Source organism: Drosophila montana, unplaced genomic scaffold, assembly GCF_035044405.1.
Source record: "Drosophila montana isolate Dmon_TW-CO22-7 unplaced genomic scaffold, ASM3504440v1 contig_3733_1, whole genome shotgun sequence".
In the NCBI taxonomy this organism is placed as follows: Eukaryota; Metazoa; Arthropoda; class Insecta; order Diptera; family Drosophilidae; genus Drosophila; species Drosophila montana.
The window spans coordinates 1,210,154-1,223,896 of NW_026998620.1; the positions used below are offsets into that span (position 1 = coordinate 1,210,154).

The 13,743-nt window shown below is 44.0% G+C and overlaps 4 protein-coding genes across 4 annotated transcripts; 2 read left to right on the top strand and 2 right to left on the bottom strand.

The window, feature by feature from the left end:
- Positions 1-15: 15 nt before the first annotated feature.
- Positions 16-6,183, top strand: Sra-1 (Cytoplasmic FMR1-interacting protein Sra-1). The gene is made up of 10 exons (XM_064694316.1): positions 16-355; positions 414-2,245; positions 2,303-2,476; positions 2,813-2,931; positions 2,996-3,108; positions 3,174-3,373; positions 3,652-4,187; positions 4,252-4,346; positions 5,200-5,586; positions 5,646-6,183. Exons 1-10 carry the CDS (start codon positions 149-151, stop codon positions 5,856-5,858), a joined length of 3,876 nt encoding a protein of 1,291 aa, XP_064550386.1. The 5' UTR covers positions 16-148; the 3' UTR covers positions 5,859-6,183.
- A 425-nt stretch (positions 6,184-6,608) lies between these two features.
- Nagk (N-acetylglucosamine kinase) lies at positions 6,609-11,996 on the bottom strand. Its single transcript, XM_064694339.1, has 5 exons — positions 11,871-11,996; positions 11,180-11,289; positions 7,710-7,920; positions 7,424-7,649; positions 6,609-7,266 (listed from the first exon to the last, which is right to left on the bottom strand). Exons 2-5 carry the CDS (start codon positions 11,203-11,205, stop codon positions 6,683-6,685), a joined length of 1,047 nt encoding a protein of 348 aa, XP_064550409.1. The 5' UTR covers positions 11,206-11,289; positions 11,871-11,996; the 3' UTR covers positions 6,609-6,682.
- SerRS-m (Seryl-tRNA synthetase, mitochondrial) lies at positions 9,033-10,541 on the top strand. Its single transcript, XM_064694334.1, has one exon. It carries the CDS (start codon positions 9,196-9,198, stop codon positions 10,468-10,470), a length of 1,275 nt encoding a protein of 424 aa, XP_064550404.1. The 5' UTR covers positions 9,033-9,195; the 3' UTR covers positions 10,471-10,541.
- Positions 11,997-12,290: 294 nt separating the features above from the next.
- Positions 12,291-13,624, bottom strand: LOC135436655 (protein FAM50 homolog). The gene has a single exon (XM_064694338.1). It carries the CDS (start codon positions 13,422-13,424, stop codon positions 12,351-12,353), a length of 1,074 nt encoding a protein of 357 aa, XP_064550408.1. The 5' UTR covers positions 13,425-13,624; the 3' UTR covers positions 12,291-12,350.
- Positions 13,625-13,743: the final 119 nt, after the last annotated feature.

The window sequence follows — 13,743 nt, forward strand, 5'->3', positions numbered from 1 at the left end:
GATTGACACAAAAAAAAAACTGTGTTTGTGTATTTGTGTTGAGAAAATCTTGTGTCTGAGAAACGCAGCGCCTGCAGCCCCGCCTTTGAGTGCGATATTTATCTGCACTTCCGTTGTCGTTAGTTAGAGTGATGACAAGTAAAGCAACATGACCGAAAAGATAACACTTGCCGATGCCCTGTCCAATGTGGAGGTGCTGGACGAGATACCACTGCCCGATGAGCAGCCCTGCATTGAGGCCCAGCCCTGTTCAATTATCTACAAGGCAAATTTTGATACAAATTTTGAGGATCGCAATGGATTTGTTACGGGCATTGCCAAGTACATCGAGGAGGCGACTACGCATGCAAATTTGGTAAGGCCAAAAATACCAATTGGTTAATTGTTTTTAATATGCTTTTCCTGGCCCGCAGAACGTTTTACTTGACGAGGGCCAGAAGCATGCTGTGATGCTATACACCTGGCGCTGCTGCTCCCGCGCCATACCGCAGCCCAAATCCAATGAGCAGCCCAATCGCGTGGAAATCTATGAGAAAACCGTGGAGGTGCTGGCGCCGGAAGTGAATAAATTACTCAATTTTATGTACTTTCAACGCAAGGCAATTGAGGCATTTTCGGGCGAGGTGAAGCGTCTGTGTCATGCAGAGAAACGCAAGGATTTCGTATCGGAGGCATATCTGCTGACCCTGGGCAAATTCATCAACATGTTTGCCGTGCTCGACGAGCTGAAGAACATGAAGTCGAGCGTAAAGAACGATTATTCGACCTATCGACGTGCTGCGCAGTTCCTTAAAGTGATGTCCGATTCGCACACACTGCAGGAGTCGCAGAATCTATCTATGTTTTTGGCCACCCAAAACAAAATACGTGACACCGTCAAGGATACGCTGGAGAAGATCGTGGGCTACGAGGATCTACTATCTGATGTGGTCAATATCTGTGTGCACATGTTTGAAACGAAAATGTATTTGACGCCCGAGGAGAAGCACATGCTGGTCAAAGTCATGGGCTTCGGTCTCTTTCTCATGGACAGCGATGCGTGCAACATCAACAAGCTGGATCAGAAGAAAAAGATACGTCTGGATCGCATCGATCGTATCTTCAAAAACCTGGAGGTGGTGCCGCTCTTTGGAGATATGCAAATTGCTCCATTTAATTACATAAAACGTAGCAAGCACTTTGATTCCAGCAAATGGCCGTTGTCCAGCTCAAATGCCATCAGTCCACAGGCGGACTTGATGGTACATTTGCCGCAGATACGCGAGGATCATGTCAAGTATATATCGGAGCTGGCACGCTACACAAACGAGGTGACCACCACTGTCAAGGAGAATCCTTCGGATGCGGAGAATCGCATCACCGCAGATCTTGCACTGCGCGGCTTGCAGCTGCTCTCCGAGTGGACTAGCGTGGTCACCGAGCTGTACTCTTGGAAGCTGCTGCATCCAACAGACCATCATCAGAACAAGGATTGCCCCGTGGAGGCGGAGGAATATGAGCGCGCCACTCGCTACAATTACACATCCGAGGAGAAGTTCGCACTGATCGAGGTAATTGCCATGATCAAGGGCCTTCAGGTGCTAATGGCACGCATCGAGACGGTGCTCTGTGAAGCAATAAGACGCAATATCTACTCCGAGCTGCAGGACTTTGTGCAGCTAACGCTACGTGAACCGCTCCGCAAGGCGGTCAAAAACAAGAAGGATTTGATACGCAGCATCATTATGTCTGTGCGTGAAACCTCAGCCGATTGGCAGAAGGGCTTTGAACCCACCGACGATCCGGTGTCCAAGGGCAAGAAGGATCCCGATGGTGGCTTTCGCATACATGTGCCCCGCCTGAATGTGGGCCCCTCATCCACGCAGCTGTACATGGTCCGCACCATGCTGGAGTCCCTGATTGCCGACAAGAGTGGCGGCAAGCGAACGCTGCGAAAGGACATCGATGGCAACTGCCTCATGCAGATCGATACGTTCCACAAGACATCCTTCTATTGGAGCTACTTGCTCAATCTGAGTGACACGCTGCAAAAGTGCTGCGATCTATCCCAGCTATGGTATCGCGAGTTCTACCTGGAAATGACCATGGGCCGCAAGGTGAACAAGTGCCTGGTGCGGCATCAGCACAACGAGGAATGCAAGGATTTGATCACCATGGAGAAACGCATACAGTTCCCTATTGAAATGTCTATGCCTTGGATATTAACTGATCACATACTCCAGACCAAGGAGCCATCCATGATGGAGTAGGTTTCTAACCCAAACTATCTGATTAAGATAATTAACAACTATTTTTATTTCAGATTCGTCTTGTATCCCTTGGACTTGTACAACGATTCGGCACATTATGCGCTGACTGTCTTCCGCAAGCAATTCCTCTACGACGAGGTGGAGGCCGAGGTCAATTTATGCTTTGATCAGTTTGTCTATAAGCTAAGCGAACAGATATTCGCCCACTATAAGCAGCTGGCGGGCAGGTGAGTCCTATTTTGGATCCTCAGATGGACACGAAGCTTTATTTTGTGCCATGTTCCCATAGAATATTTATAAATGAATGGGTATAATATATCTGAAAGTCCATCTACACTTGTTCGTCTGTCTACAGACTATAGACTATAAATTTTGATTATTTCAGATAAATTTTATCCTTTCATCGAGCTTCTCACACTTAACTAAAATTGATAAATATAGATTATTAGCATTGAAAGATCTAGGATCTAGAGTTTTTCAATAAGTTCATGAAGGGAACTGGGTGCAGGGTATCTGCTAGTCGGGCTCATTTAATTAGAACATTGTCACTTGTTTCCTTGCAGCATTTTCTTGGATAAACGTTTTCGCCTGGAGTGCGAGGTGCTTGGCTTCAATTTCCAATCATATCCACGCAATAATCGCTACGAGACGCTGCTAAAGCAACGACATGTGCAGCTCTTGGGTAAGTCAGCTGGGAACTCCCAACTCTAGTTACAACTATTTGACTACATGTGCTTGCTTTCCAGGCCGTTCCATTGACCTGAACAAACTGATTACACAACGCATCAATGCAAGCATGCACAAGAGCATCGAATTGGCCATCAGCCGCTTCGAGGGCAACGACATCACAGGCATTGTGGTAAGCCGAACATTAGCCACAAACCCAACCACAAGCTCAACTTTGGTCTATTTTTATTTGCGCAGGAACTTGAGGGGCTTTTGGAAGCCAATCGCATTTGTCACAAAATGCTCAGCAAGTATTTGGCATTGGATAACTTTGATGGCATGGTCAAGGAGGCTAATCATAATGTGCTGGCGCCCTATGGTCGGATCACATTGCATGTTTTCGTCGAATTGAATTACGATTTTCTGGTTAATTACTGCTATAATGCGGCCACAAATCGGTAAGCTGCTTAATTAGAGCTCTGCATCGAGTCATCCAAAGCGCCTTTCGAGCACTTAAACTAGAGCACTGCAGACAATATATTGAGTCGACCAACTTCTTCTAAAAACTTGGTACAATCAAAAAAGTAAGCTCGAGCTGATCGAGCACGCTACAAAACTCGACACTTTAGCTTATGTTTGTGCGTGTTTTGTCTCACATCGAACCGATGCAGGGCTCTACTGCTAATCCTTTTATATAGCACAGTATTAAATATCTAACCCATCCTTGTTTTTGCAGCTTTATACGCACCAAGGTCAATTTGTCGTCCACACAGGCCATACAGCGTGAGAAACCCTCGCAGATGTCGCATTATTATCTATGGGGCTCAAAGCAGCTGAATGCTGCGTACTCCACACAGTTTGGCCAGTATACGGGCTTTGTGGGTGCACCGCATTTTCATGCCATGTGCCGGCTGCTGGGCTATCAGGGCATCGCAGTCGTCATGGACATTATACTGAAGGACATTGTCAAGCCGCTGATACAGGGCTCGTTGCTGCAGTTCACCAAAACTCTGATGATTGCAATGCCAAAATCTTGCAAGTTGCCGCGCTGCGAATATGGATCGCCCGGCGTGCTCAGCTATTACCAGGCGCATCTAACGGACATTGTGCAATATCCGGATACCAAAACGGAGCTATTTCAATCGTTTAGAGAGTTTGGCAACTGCATCATCTTCTGCCTGCTCATCGAGCAGGCCCTGTCGCAGGAGGAGGTGTGCGATCTGCTGCATGCGGCGCTCTTCCAAAACATCTTTCCGCGTCCATTCTGCAAAGGTGCGTCTGAATAGATCAGCTTAAAATAATAATAATATTTATGATGTACATTTAATGTTTACAGAGAATGAAAAACCGGAGGCCAAGCAGAAACGTCTGGAGGCTCAGTTTGCAAATCTGCAAATCGTTTCCAACGTGGAGAAAATTGGTACAGCCAAGGTAAATAGTGGGTGACTCACTTAACTGATTATGCCGACTGGCTATTTACTGATTCATGATTACATCATAAAGAATAGCGTAATACTGAGAAGCCTAATTTGAGCTAGCTACCTTTTGTTAATTAACCGAATGCCAAGTAGTTTTATATTGGGAAGTTGAAAGCATTTAATCAAGGTTTACAAAATGTAATCCACCAACTCTTAAATGTAAGATAATGACTTTCTATAGAAGCACACCTCAATTGGCTTCTTACATCCTTGATAGCTTACTGCTCGAGCGTGTCAACAGTTATTGTAATGAAGTTAAGGATCATTCTTAAACTTAAATTCGACTCACATGTCAAGACCGTGGACAGTCCATAATTGTTTGGAGCTTCATCAAGCGTTGGTCGAAGGAATTTGACGATCCGTACACGACAAAGACCCTTTATCTATCTTTGGTACGACCTATACTTGAGTATGCCTCATGTATCTGGTCACCACAATATTCGATTCATCAAGACAGAATTCAATCTGTACAGAAACAATTCTGGTTGTTTGTCCTTTGTGGCTTAAATTGGGATCCTCGTGTGCGGTTACCATCAACGTCTGATTATTAATCTGCTGTCATTAATTAATCGTCGAACCATGCTTGGTGTAATATTCATTCAAAAGCTCTGTGATGATGATAACAAACATTACAGAGTATTCTGCTAGGAGCCTTCTCTTCCTCGTATAAAGTCTGCTATTCTAAACTGTTTAGCAAGTAGATAGTCTTCGTATATGTTCGTAGTTTGTATTCATTTTTCATTAACCCGTGCGACGCCGAATAATATCCACTATTAAACTTATATTTCTATCGTTTTTAACCACAGCAAGCAATGATAGCACGAGAGGGAGATTTGCTGACACGCGAGCGTCTTTGTTGCGGCCTGAGCATCTTTGAGGTAATATTGAATCGCGTGAAGAGCTATTTGGATGATCCCGTCTGGTGTGGGCCACCGCCCGCCAATGGCATCATACACGTGGATGAGTGCTCCGAATTTCATCGCCTGTGGTCCGCACTGCAGTTTGTCTATTGTATACCAGTGCGCGGCACCGAGTACACCATCGAGGAGCTGTTCGGCGAGGGCCTCAACTGGGCTGGCTGCGTCATGATTGTGCTGCTTGGCCAGCAGCGACGCTTCGAGGCGCTCGACTTTTGCTATCACATATTGCGCGTGCAGCGCGTCGATGGCAAAGATGAGGATGTTAAAGGCATTGTAAGTAGGCCATGAATTCAAAATCGAATCCCAATTAATAATTTCACTTCTTGTTGCAGCAACTGAAGCGCATGGTGGATCGCATTAGACGCTTTCAAGTATTAAACTCACAAATCTTTTCAATACTTAACAAATATCTGAAGGGCGGCGACGGTGAGGGCTCAAATGTGGAGCATGTGCGCTGCTTTCCGCCGCCACAGCATCCCTCGGTCATATCCTCGTCGTCGCACTATCAGGATCCACAAAAGCTGCGGCAAAGCATGAACAATTGAGCATGTCATATGTTGCATTTAAGCTAATCGTAGGCACTTACGTTAATATTTAATCAGAATTACAAGCTACTCACACAATATGCGGGCATGTACGCTGAGTTTTGCAAATCAAAACAATGTATATGCCAGCCAGAGATATATACATTCGATTTTATTACAATTGTTTATTATTACTTTTTTTTGTGGTTTACTCTACACATTATGTATATGGAATTATGCAAATTATACGCTGCTCTAGATTTATAGATTTACCAAAATTCCACGCTACAATTTTTCTATGTACCCTTAATGTGCAGCTCAGTTAATTACTAAAAATAGAGAAAAACATTAATTTTGCTTAATTATGCGAGAATCAAATTAGCCAAAGAATTGACAAATGGGCAATGAATAAATTGGCTTTAAACGCTAAAATACAGTTTTAAAAAAAAATAAAGAAAGAGTATTAAATAAAAAGTGAAACAGCCAATTAGCCGGCGCGCATATAAATCAAATTATTTATATGCCGGAGCATATATGCATATGTAACAGAATTGATTATATATACGATATATATATGATATACACAACACACACATAAACTTAATACAATGAACTTTATCGAATAAAATTTTCATACGTATTTCTAACAAACCCTTTTAAACTGGGTTCTTTATCTGGCGTGAGGAATACAATTGTTTATCTACATTATATATAATTGTATATCTTATTCACATTTTATAATTGCTAATCAATAATTTCCTTTCCGCAATATTTTTGATTTGTATATAGGTTTGTTTTATTCACTGAACCATTTTGGAATGCCTGAGTAATACAATTATTTTACGCTAACAGTCCTTAATTGGGAGCCCATTTTTTGCCGGACCGCTGCCCGGATGGATGTGCAGCACCGTAAAGTTATCGGCATAGTTGCGGGGCAAATCGAATTTGGCACTGTCGGCGCCCAGGTAGCAGGCGCCGTAGGCACTGCTCTTGGTGATGCGCACCAGCTTGAGATTGTAATCGATGCTCATTTTGGAGATCTCCGAGATGAAAGCCTCCTGCAGCAGGTTCCAGCTACTCCACACAGAGCCCACGCAGACGACACTCAGATCGCCGGACTTGACCAGATCCCTGTGCACCTTGGGCAGCAGCGACTTAATCATGCGTGCCAACAGGACACCAGCCTCATGGAAGAGCGACAAGGCCAGCTTGTCGCCGGCTTCCGCATTCTGGGCCAGCTTCTTGCACAGATTGGCAAAGAAGGGTTTGTCGAATTTGGCATAGCAATGCGGCAGCATATCGTAGCGTGTCTCTATGCTGAAATGCTCGCGGATGAGCGACCAGGTCTGCTCGATGGGCAGCGGCGACTTCTCCAGGTTGTCCATGTCGTCAAAGACCAGCTTGATGGCGCGATATGATATGTACCAAGCTGCAAAAAACAATTAAATGACAATTACTCATACATTTGCCCATGAAGCTATGATTAGCCGTCCATCGAATGCTATCAGCAAATCCTAATCGCAACTGGGTCGTGTTGCTGATAATAATTGGCTTTGTGGGAAAGACAACATCACAATGGCACTCACCGCTGCCCTCGTCCCCGAGAAAATGACCCCAACCGCCGCAGTTGGCCGTGCTGCCGTCCGGATTGCGCAGCAGGCAATTGGAGCCCGTGCCCGAGATGAGCACAATGCCGCCAATGGAGGTGGCGGTAAACATGCTGCCCATGGTATCGCTCGACACTGCATAGCTCTCGGCCAGATTGGGATATATGCTGCGCAGCTCCTGCTCCAGCTCACGATTGGTAGCCTCCTAGTTAAGCAAAGAGATTTAGTCATGCGATTCCCATCAGCCGGATTCTTCATACGCCACCTGCTCACAGCCGCTCAAGCTCAGACCCAAGCTCGTCAGTGGTGTGTCCTTTGGTATCTTGGCCTCATCCTTGCAACGCTCCACCATGTCGGCAATGCGCCTCGCACATGTCGGTATGCCAATGCCCCAATGATTTGTGCCCAGGCCGCTGGCCGTGCCCACAGATTCGCCGCTCTCATCGCAGATCACCAAATGGGAGTGCGTTGCACCGCTGCAAAAAAGTATATATATATATTATATGTATATCTGAAATTTGTAAAGTCGCCATGTGCATCCGGTTGGATGCTATTGTTCGACTATTGTGATGCTTTAGGGTCATGACCGGGAACAATGCCTATTTACGAACGTCTCTATCAATAGTAATTCAATTAAGTCAACCCAATTGAGCAAATTGATATTAAAACTGTTCTATATTTGGTTACGTTTATTAAATTAATCAATTTTCAAAGAGGCTACAATAGATGGCCTCACGTGCCTTATCAATTTCCGACTTTTATGCATTTAAAATTTCATATTTGGATTAAGTTTAATAAAGTTTTGTATACCTATCTAAATTTAATTTAAAAATACTATAAATATTTTTTAGGTTATATGTTTATATTTATTTATCATGGATTTTAAAAACTTCTCAAGAAAAAAGAGGAAAAACTAAGAAGGTTCTCGAGAATAAGAATCTTAAAAGCACAATTTTATTTCCTTACCTTTAAGTTTTAATAATACAATAATAAGTATCTGAAACTGTAAACAGTTTTATTTTTTCGATTTCATAATATCCCGAATTCTATAAATTCAAATTTCCCTCCTATATTTATATGCCTTGATATTTCGCTTTAATTACTTGACCTGCATTTATTTATTTTTATAGATCTAGTGAATGTGTTTATTTTTGAGATATAAGACATCAATGCGGGTAAATTGAACATAAATTTAACAAGCCCAGGTCACATTAAGATATACATATATACATAATATATATACATGTGTGTGTGTGTGTGGTTGTGTGTGCGCTTATTGTCAGTGCTCCCCCATTCAATTGCCGTTATTGTGCGCGCCAGTTGCCAGCTTGTTGAACTGCAATCTAAACGCGCCTCAATTCAGATAAATGCATGGTGAATTGCGGAACAGCAACATGTGCTATTGTGTGTTATCTGCAGTGGGGGATTATTAGCTAAACGTGTTTGCATTTTGTTGATAAATATATAAATTGGCTTTTTGCTATAGCTAAGATAAGCTTGGCGCTTGCACCCTTTAACGAAAACATTGTGACGTCACGAATGAGTCGGCCAGCTGGCAGCACTGTAGAAAATGGTGCTGCCATATCGCCGCACACAAACAATCGTATTGCACAATAAACTGTGTTTAATTTTGTTAATTGAGCATTTCAAGACATTGGAAAGTGCGTGCTGTGTGGCAGCAAATGTGCCGCGAACTAATTAAAACCATTCAACGTGCTATATTAATAGAAAAAATCGTCAATTGAATTGAAATGAAGCTGCTGACAAATGTACGCAAGCTGCTGCTGCTGTGCCGGCAGAGCCCAACGCAGCGGCTAATGACAACAACAACAACAACGCAGGCACATGACGCAGCTGACGAACCGGCGCTAACCAGTGCCCAGCTGGACGAGCTGGAGCAGAATGTGCAAATGCGACAGCACAAGAACAATGTGCCACGCATACGCCAGCTGGTGGAGGCACTGCGGCAAGGCGGGCAGACAGAGGATGTGTTACGCCTGCAGCTGGCGGCTGAGCTGCAGCAGCTGCCGAATGCCACGCATCCGCGCCTGCTTGCCTATGACAATCAGCCGATGGAGCTGGCCAACTATAAGCATCGGGTGCTGCCGCAACAAGGCGCCAAGGAGTTCTCGGAACTGGCGCGTGCATTGAGTCTGTATCGCATGGAACACCTGGGCAACTACACGGGACACAAGAGCTACTACTTAACGGGTCAGCTGGCCATGCTGGAGCAGGCCATTATACAGTATGCGCTGCGGTCACTCACCAGACATGGCTTTAAGCTAATCTCAGTGCCCGACATACTGCCCAGGGAGATAATCGAGAACTGCGGCATGCGCACCGAGGGCGAGCGCACACAAGTCTACAAACTGGACACGGGCGAATGCCTTTCGGGCACATCCGAAATGGCGCTCGCCGGCTTCTTTGCCAACAGACAGCTAATGGAGTGGGAGCTGCCAGTAAAAGTGGCCGCCGTGAGTCGTTGTTATCGTGCCGAGACGTCGGGTCTGCACGAGGAGAAGGGCATTTACCGGGTGCATCAGTTCACCAAGGTGGAAATGTTTGCCATTGCCACGCCCGAACAGTCTGATGCAATGCTCGAAGAGTTCAAGAACATTGAAATTGATCTTTTCAAGCAGTTAGGCATCAATTTTCGACTGCTCGATATGCCGCCCTGTGAGCTGGGTGCGCCCGCGTATCAGAAATACGACATAGAAGCCTGGTTGCCGGGCCGCCAGATGTGGGGCGAAATTTCCAGCTGCAGCAACTGCACGGATTACCAGGCCAAGCGGCTAAATGTTAAATACAATCGTGCCCGCGACTCGGCTCTTGTCCATGCCCATACCCTCAATGGCACCGCAACGGCTATTCCCCGCCTGCTGATCGCCCTCGTTGAGTCGTATCAGAGCGCCGACTCCATACAGATACCCGAGGTGCTGGTGCCCTTTATGAATGGACAGCGCACGATTACCAAGAACAAAAAGATTCCCGAGACAAAGCTGGTCAAATTTATCAGGTCAGCTTAAAGTTTTTTAACAATTCGATATAAGATATTAATAAAAACAAAAATATAAAGATGCATAAGCTGCTGACTCGAGATAGTTGGAGTTATCTGAGATCTGCGTGTGGCTTTCATCTTATTCCTCGCCAGAGTTCGGACACAATGTGTTAAAGAAGAGATCTTAGGAACCGACAACAGCCGGGAAGATGCCACAGGGATAAATACAAAGGAGACAAATACGAATGCAGAAAGAGCATCTTTTGCAGTCAGAAATCTTCGACATATGTTCCTCGTATCAGATCGCGTGTTTCTGAATTCTAGCGCTGCCTCTCCCTCCCCCTTACAACCCCAACTTGTATGACGATCTTTCTGTAATCCCAGCTGACTCTGAAAAGGTTAAGGTCGAGCTTAATTGATTTATCTCAGCGATAACTTTCCGGCTTGCGTCGGTTTCTGGGCTCTCCATGTATTTAAAAAGCGTTTCTAATTCTGTTGTGTTTTTTATCTAATGCCAATGTTTGTGCAGGGCAATAAAAATATGCATTGATTAAAGCAATATATAAGAAAAAATCACTATAAAGGGGCTTGTTGCAACTGATCCCATTGATAAGTAATTGTCGCGCAAAAGCAATAAACTAGCTCATTGTTAAACAATTGCGCACTTGATGGATTGTTAGATACAGAGTATATTGACGGGAGTTCATGTTTTAAGAGCAGCTGTCGACCTTACTTACCCTTCAATGCCGCCAAAATATCTCATTTTAATTGTTGAACTTTTGCCGCGTTTTTTTTTTTTGGTTTTTTGTTTCGGTTGAAGCCTCTTAACGGGGCACTCGATTAAATCCTGCAATTAAATAATAAAATAAATGATTAACACATTGTACTTCCTATCTGGCACACAATCTTATCAAGCACACAAAAATTTGCTGCTCTAAGCGAAAAGTGTATAATTAAAAAATGAAAAACGAAAGCTTGCTATTAAGTGTATTGCATGTGCTCGAAGAATGGCCAGCATTTTGGCCAATTCCAAGAGAGTTGGCTGCGGTTATTGCAACAACAGCACAAAGCAGGTGAACGGGTGAGAGTGAGAGACAAAAACAAAAACAAAAACAACGAACCAGTTTACAAAACAAATTCCAATCACTTCGATTATATTTTTTCCTTTTTTTTTTTGTTAACTTTTTCGGTTTGTTTTTTTCGCTCATAAATTCAAAACGCGTTAGATTGAATGACAGGTTCACCCTAAAAACCAACCAACATTTTAATTGCACACAATTCTCTCTTGGCGCGTGGCCGTTAAAAGTTAGTATTTACACACACACTAATGCATTTACTATACACCTTTAGATATGCACACAAATGCACTTCGTTATAGTTACATACAACAGTTCTGGTAGGTAGCGGAATTTGTCATTTGATTCTTACCCGCTAACTGAGCAACTGTTACGGTTTCACGTCCAGACGCTTTGGTGCCCACACACAAAATATTGTTTTGAGACTGTTGCATTGTTATTTAAAGATTGGCGTCCGCCGCTGTGGTCAGATGTTGTAACAGTAACAGTGCTGCAAAACATCAACAGTGTTTCAAGCTGCACATAGCAGTATTAACCCTCTGCATCGCAATGTTGCAGCTCTGTTAATGTACATTTATAAATGTATTGTTTTATTATAATTTTTATTGTTTTTTCTTAAGAACATTCAATACAAGCCCAAAAGAAAAATTAAGCTATGGATCATTCGGACATGCAACACTTATTTTGGAATTTAATTTGGGAACAATTTTTATGTATGCGTGTATGCAGGCGGGATCAGTTGGCTGCCAGTGTTGAAAACAGTAAAAGAGAATTTGAATTTCAATAAATGTATTTTGTATGTAAAATGGGACTGCATTTAAGAGGATCAGATTTACTTTTTGCTCTTATCTTTATCCTTATCCTTGATTGTGTATTTGTCGTAGGACTTGGTGGGATCATATGGCTCCCACCGACTGGCTGGGAATATGTGCTTGTTGCGCTCATACCATGAACGCAGCAGCACTTTGCCCGCATGCGATTCCTCTTTCTCGACGGAGGCGTCGCTTATCATGCGGACATCGTCGTGCACATCGAACTGGAAGAGCGGCCCGGATTTGCCGCGTGCCTTGGTCACAATGAAGTCGTAGAAGGAGTAGTGATGCGGCAATATCAAATCCTCCTTGACGTACATGAGTTGATCGGCCATCACGGTTTTCAGCTCGATGAACTCTTTGCGCAGCAGCTCCAGGCATTTCTGCAGGAACTGATAGATTGAGTTGCCCTTTTTCATGAGCACGTTTCTCCTGTGGCCGGAACCGTCCCAGTAACTGAATGTGATTGAGATGTCTTCGTCTTTGAGTTCGGCCTGCTGCATAACCCATTCCTGACGCAGTTGTTCGCGCAATCGATTTTCCTGCTCCTCGCGATCGCGATCTGGCAGAAACGACGTGTCCACATCGGGATTTTTGCATATTTTCTTCTTCTTGACCGGCGCGACATCTTGCTGTATCTCGGTCCACTTGGCTGCCTTGGGCTTCACGAATATGTTTTCCTCCAGCTCAACTTCGTCTTGGTCCTGCTCCTCCTCGTCGTCGTCTAGATTAAAGGATAACGCCTGTATTTGTCGTTTCTGTTTGTTTTTTTCAGCTTGTATGGCTTCCAGTGCACGCTGTTTCTCCCGATCCTTTTCATCCTTCTTTTGTGCTAGTTTCTTTTCACGTTCCCGCACGATGTCCTCCTGTTTGGCCTTCATCTCATCCAGCGTGACCAGGCCAATGGTCGACGACTTGAGCTGCTGTTCCACGGCATCGTAGTGTGTCGCAAACTTGTTCTCAATCTTATCCAGCTTCAGCTCCTCCTCAATTTTCTTTTTCCGAAACTCGATCTCCTGCTGTTGGATCTCGCGCTTCTTCATCAGCTGTGCAGCTCGCCCAGCCTCGCTGGCGGCACCCTTGTAATGAGCCATGGCGCCAGTTAAATTATTCGCTTTATTGTTAAGTTTTACAAAACTGTAAAATTGTATTTATTTTTGTTTCTTCTTCCGTAAGCACGATAGTTGTTCTGCTTCTTCTACGCCAACAGATGTGTTTATTGAACCAGCTGTTATTTTACAGGCCAATAACAGAGCTAACATAACATGGATCATTTTGCGTTGATTTTTGGAACTTTTGAAGCGGAACCGGAAACACTCACGATTTTGTTTTCGCTCCTAATACATTTTCAAATATACATTTTAAGTAAACTTATAAAATATGAATTTTTAATTTTGGTAGATTTCTTCCTTT

Bases quoted from the DNA above. Each gene is read 5' to 3' on its own strand.
- SerRS-m (XM_064694334.1), top strand. From the start codon at position 9,196: ATGAAGCTGCTGACAAATGTACGCAAGCTGCTGCTGCTGTGCCGGCAG.
- LOC135436655 (XM_064694338.1), bottom strand. From the start codon at position 13,424: ATGGCTCATTACAAGGGTGCCGCCAGCGAGGCTGGGCGAGCTGCACAG.
- Sra-1 (XM_064694316.1), top strand. From the start codon at position 149: ATGACCGAAAAGATAACACTTGCCGATGCCCTGTCCAATGTGGAGGTG. The intron at 4,188-4,251 runs GTGCGTCTGAAT...TAATGTTTACAG, and splicing joins TCCGCGTCCATTCTGCAAAG to AGAATGAAAAACCGGAGGCC. The intron at 5,587-5,645 runs GTAAGTAGGCCA...TTCTTGTTGCAG, and splicing joins ATGAGGATGTTAAAGGCATT to CAACTGAAGCGCATGGTGGA.
- Nagk (XM_064694339.1), bottom strand. From the start codon at position 11,205: ATGAGATATTTTGGCGGCATTGAAGG. The intron at 7,921-11,179 runs GTAAGTAAGGTC...ACTTTTTTGCAG, and splicing joins TATTTTGGCGGCATTGAAGG to CGGTGCAACGCACTCCCATT. The intron at 7,267-7,423 runs GTGAGTGCCATT...TGTTTTTTGCAG, and splicing joins TCTCGGGGACGAGGGCAGCG to CTTGGTACATATCATATCGC.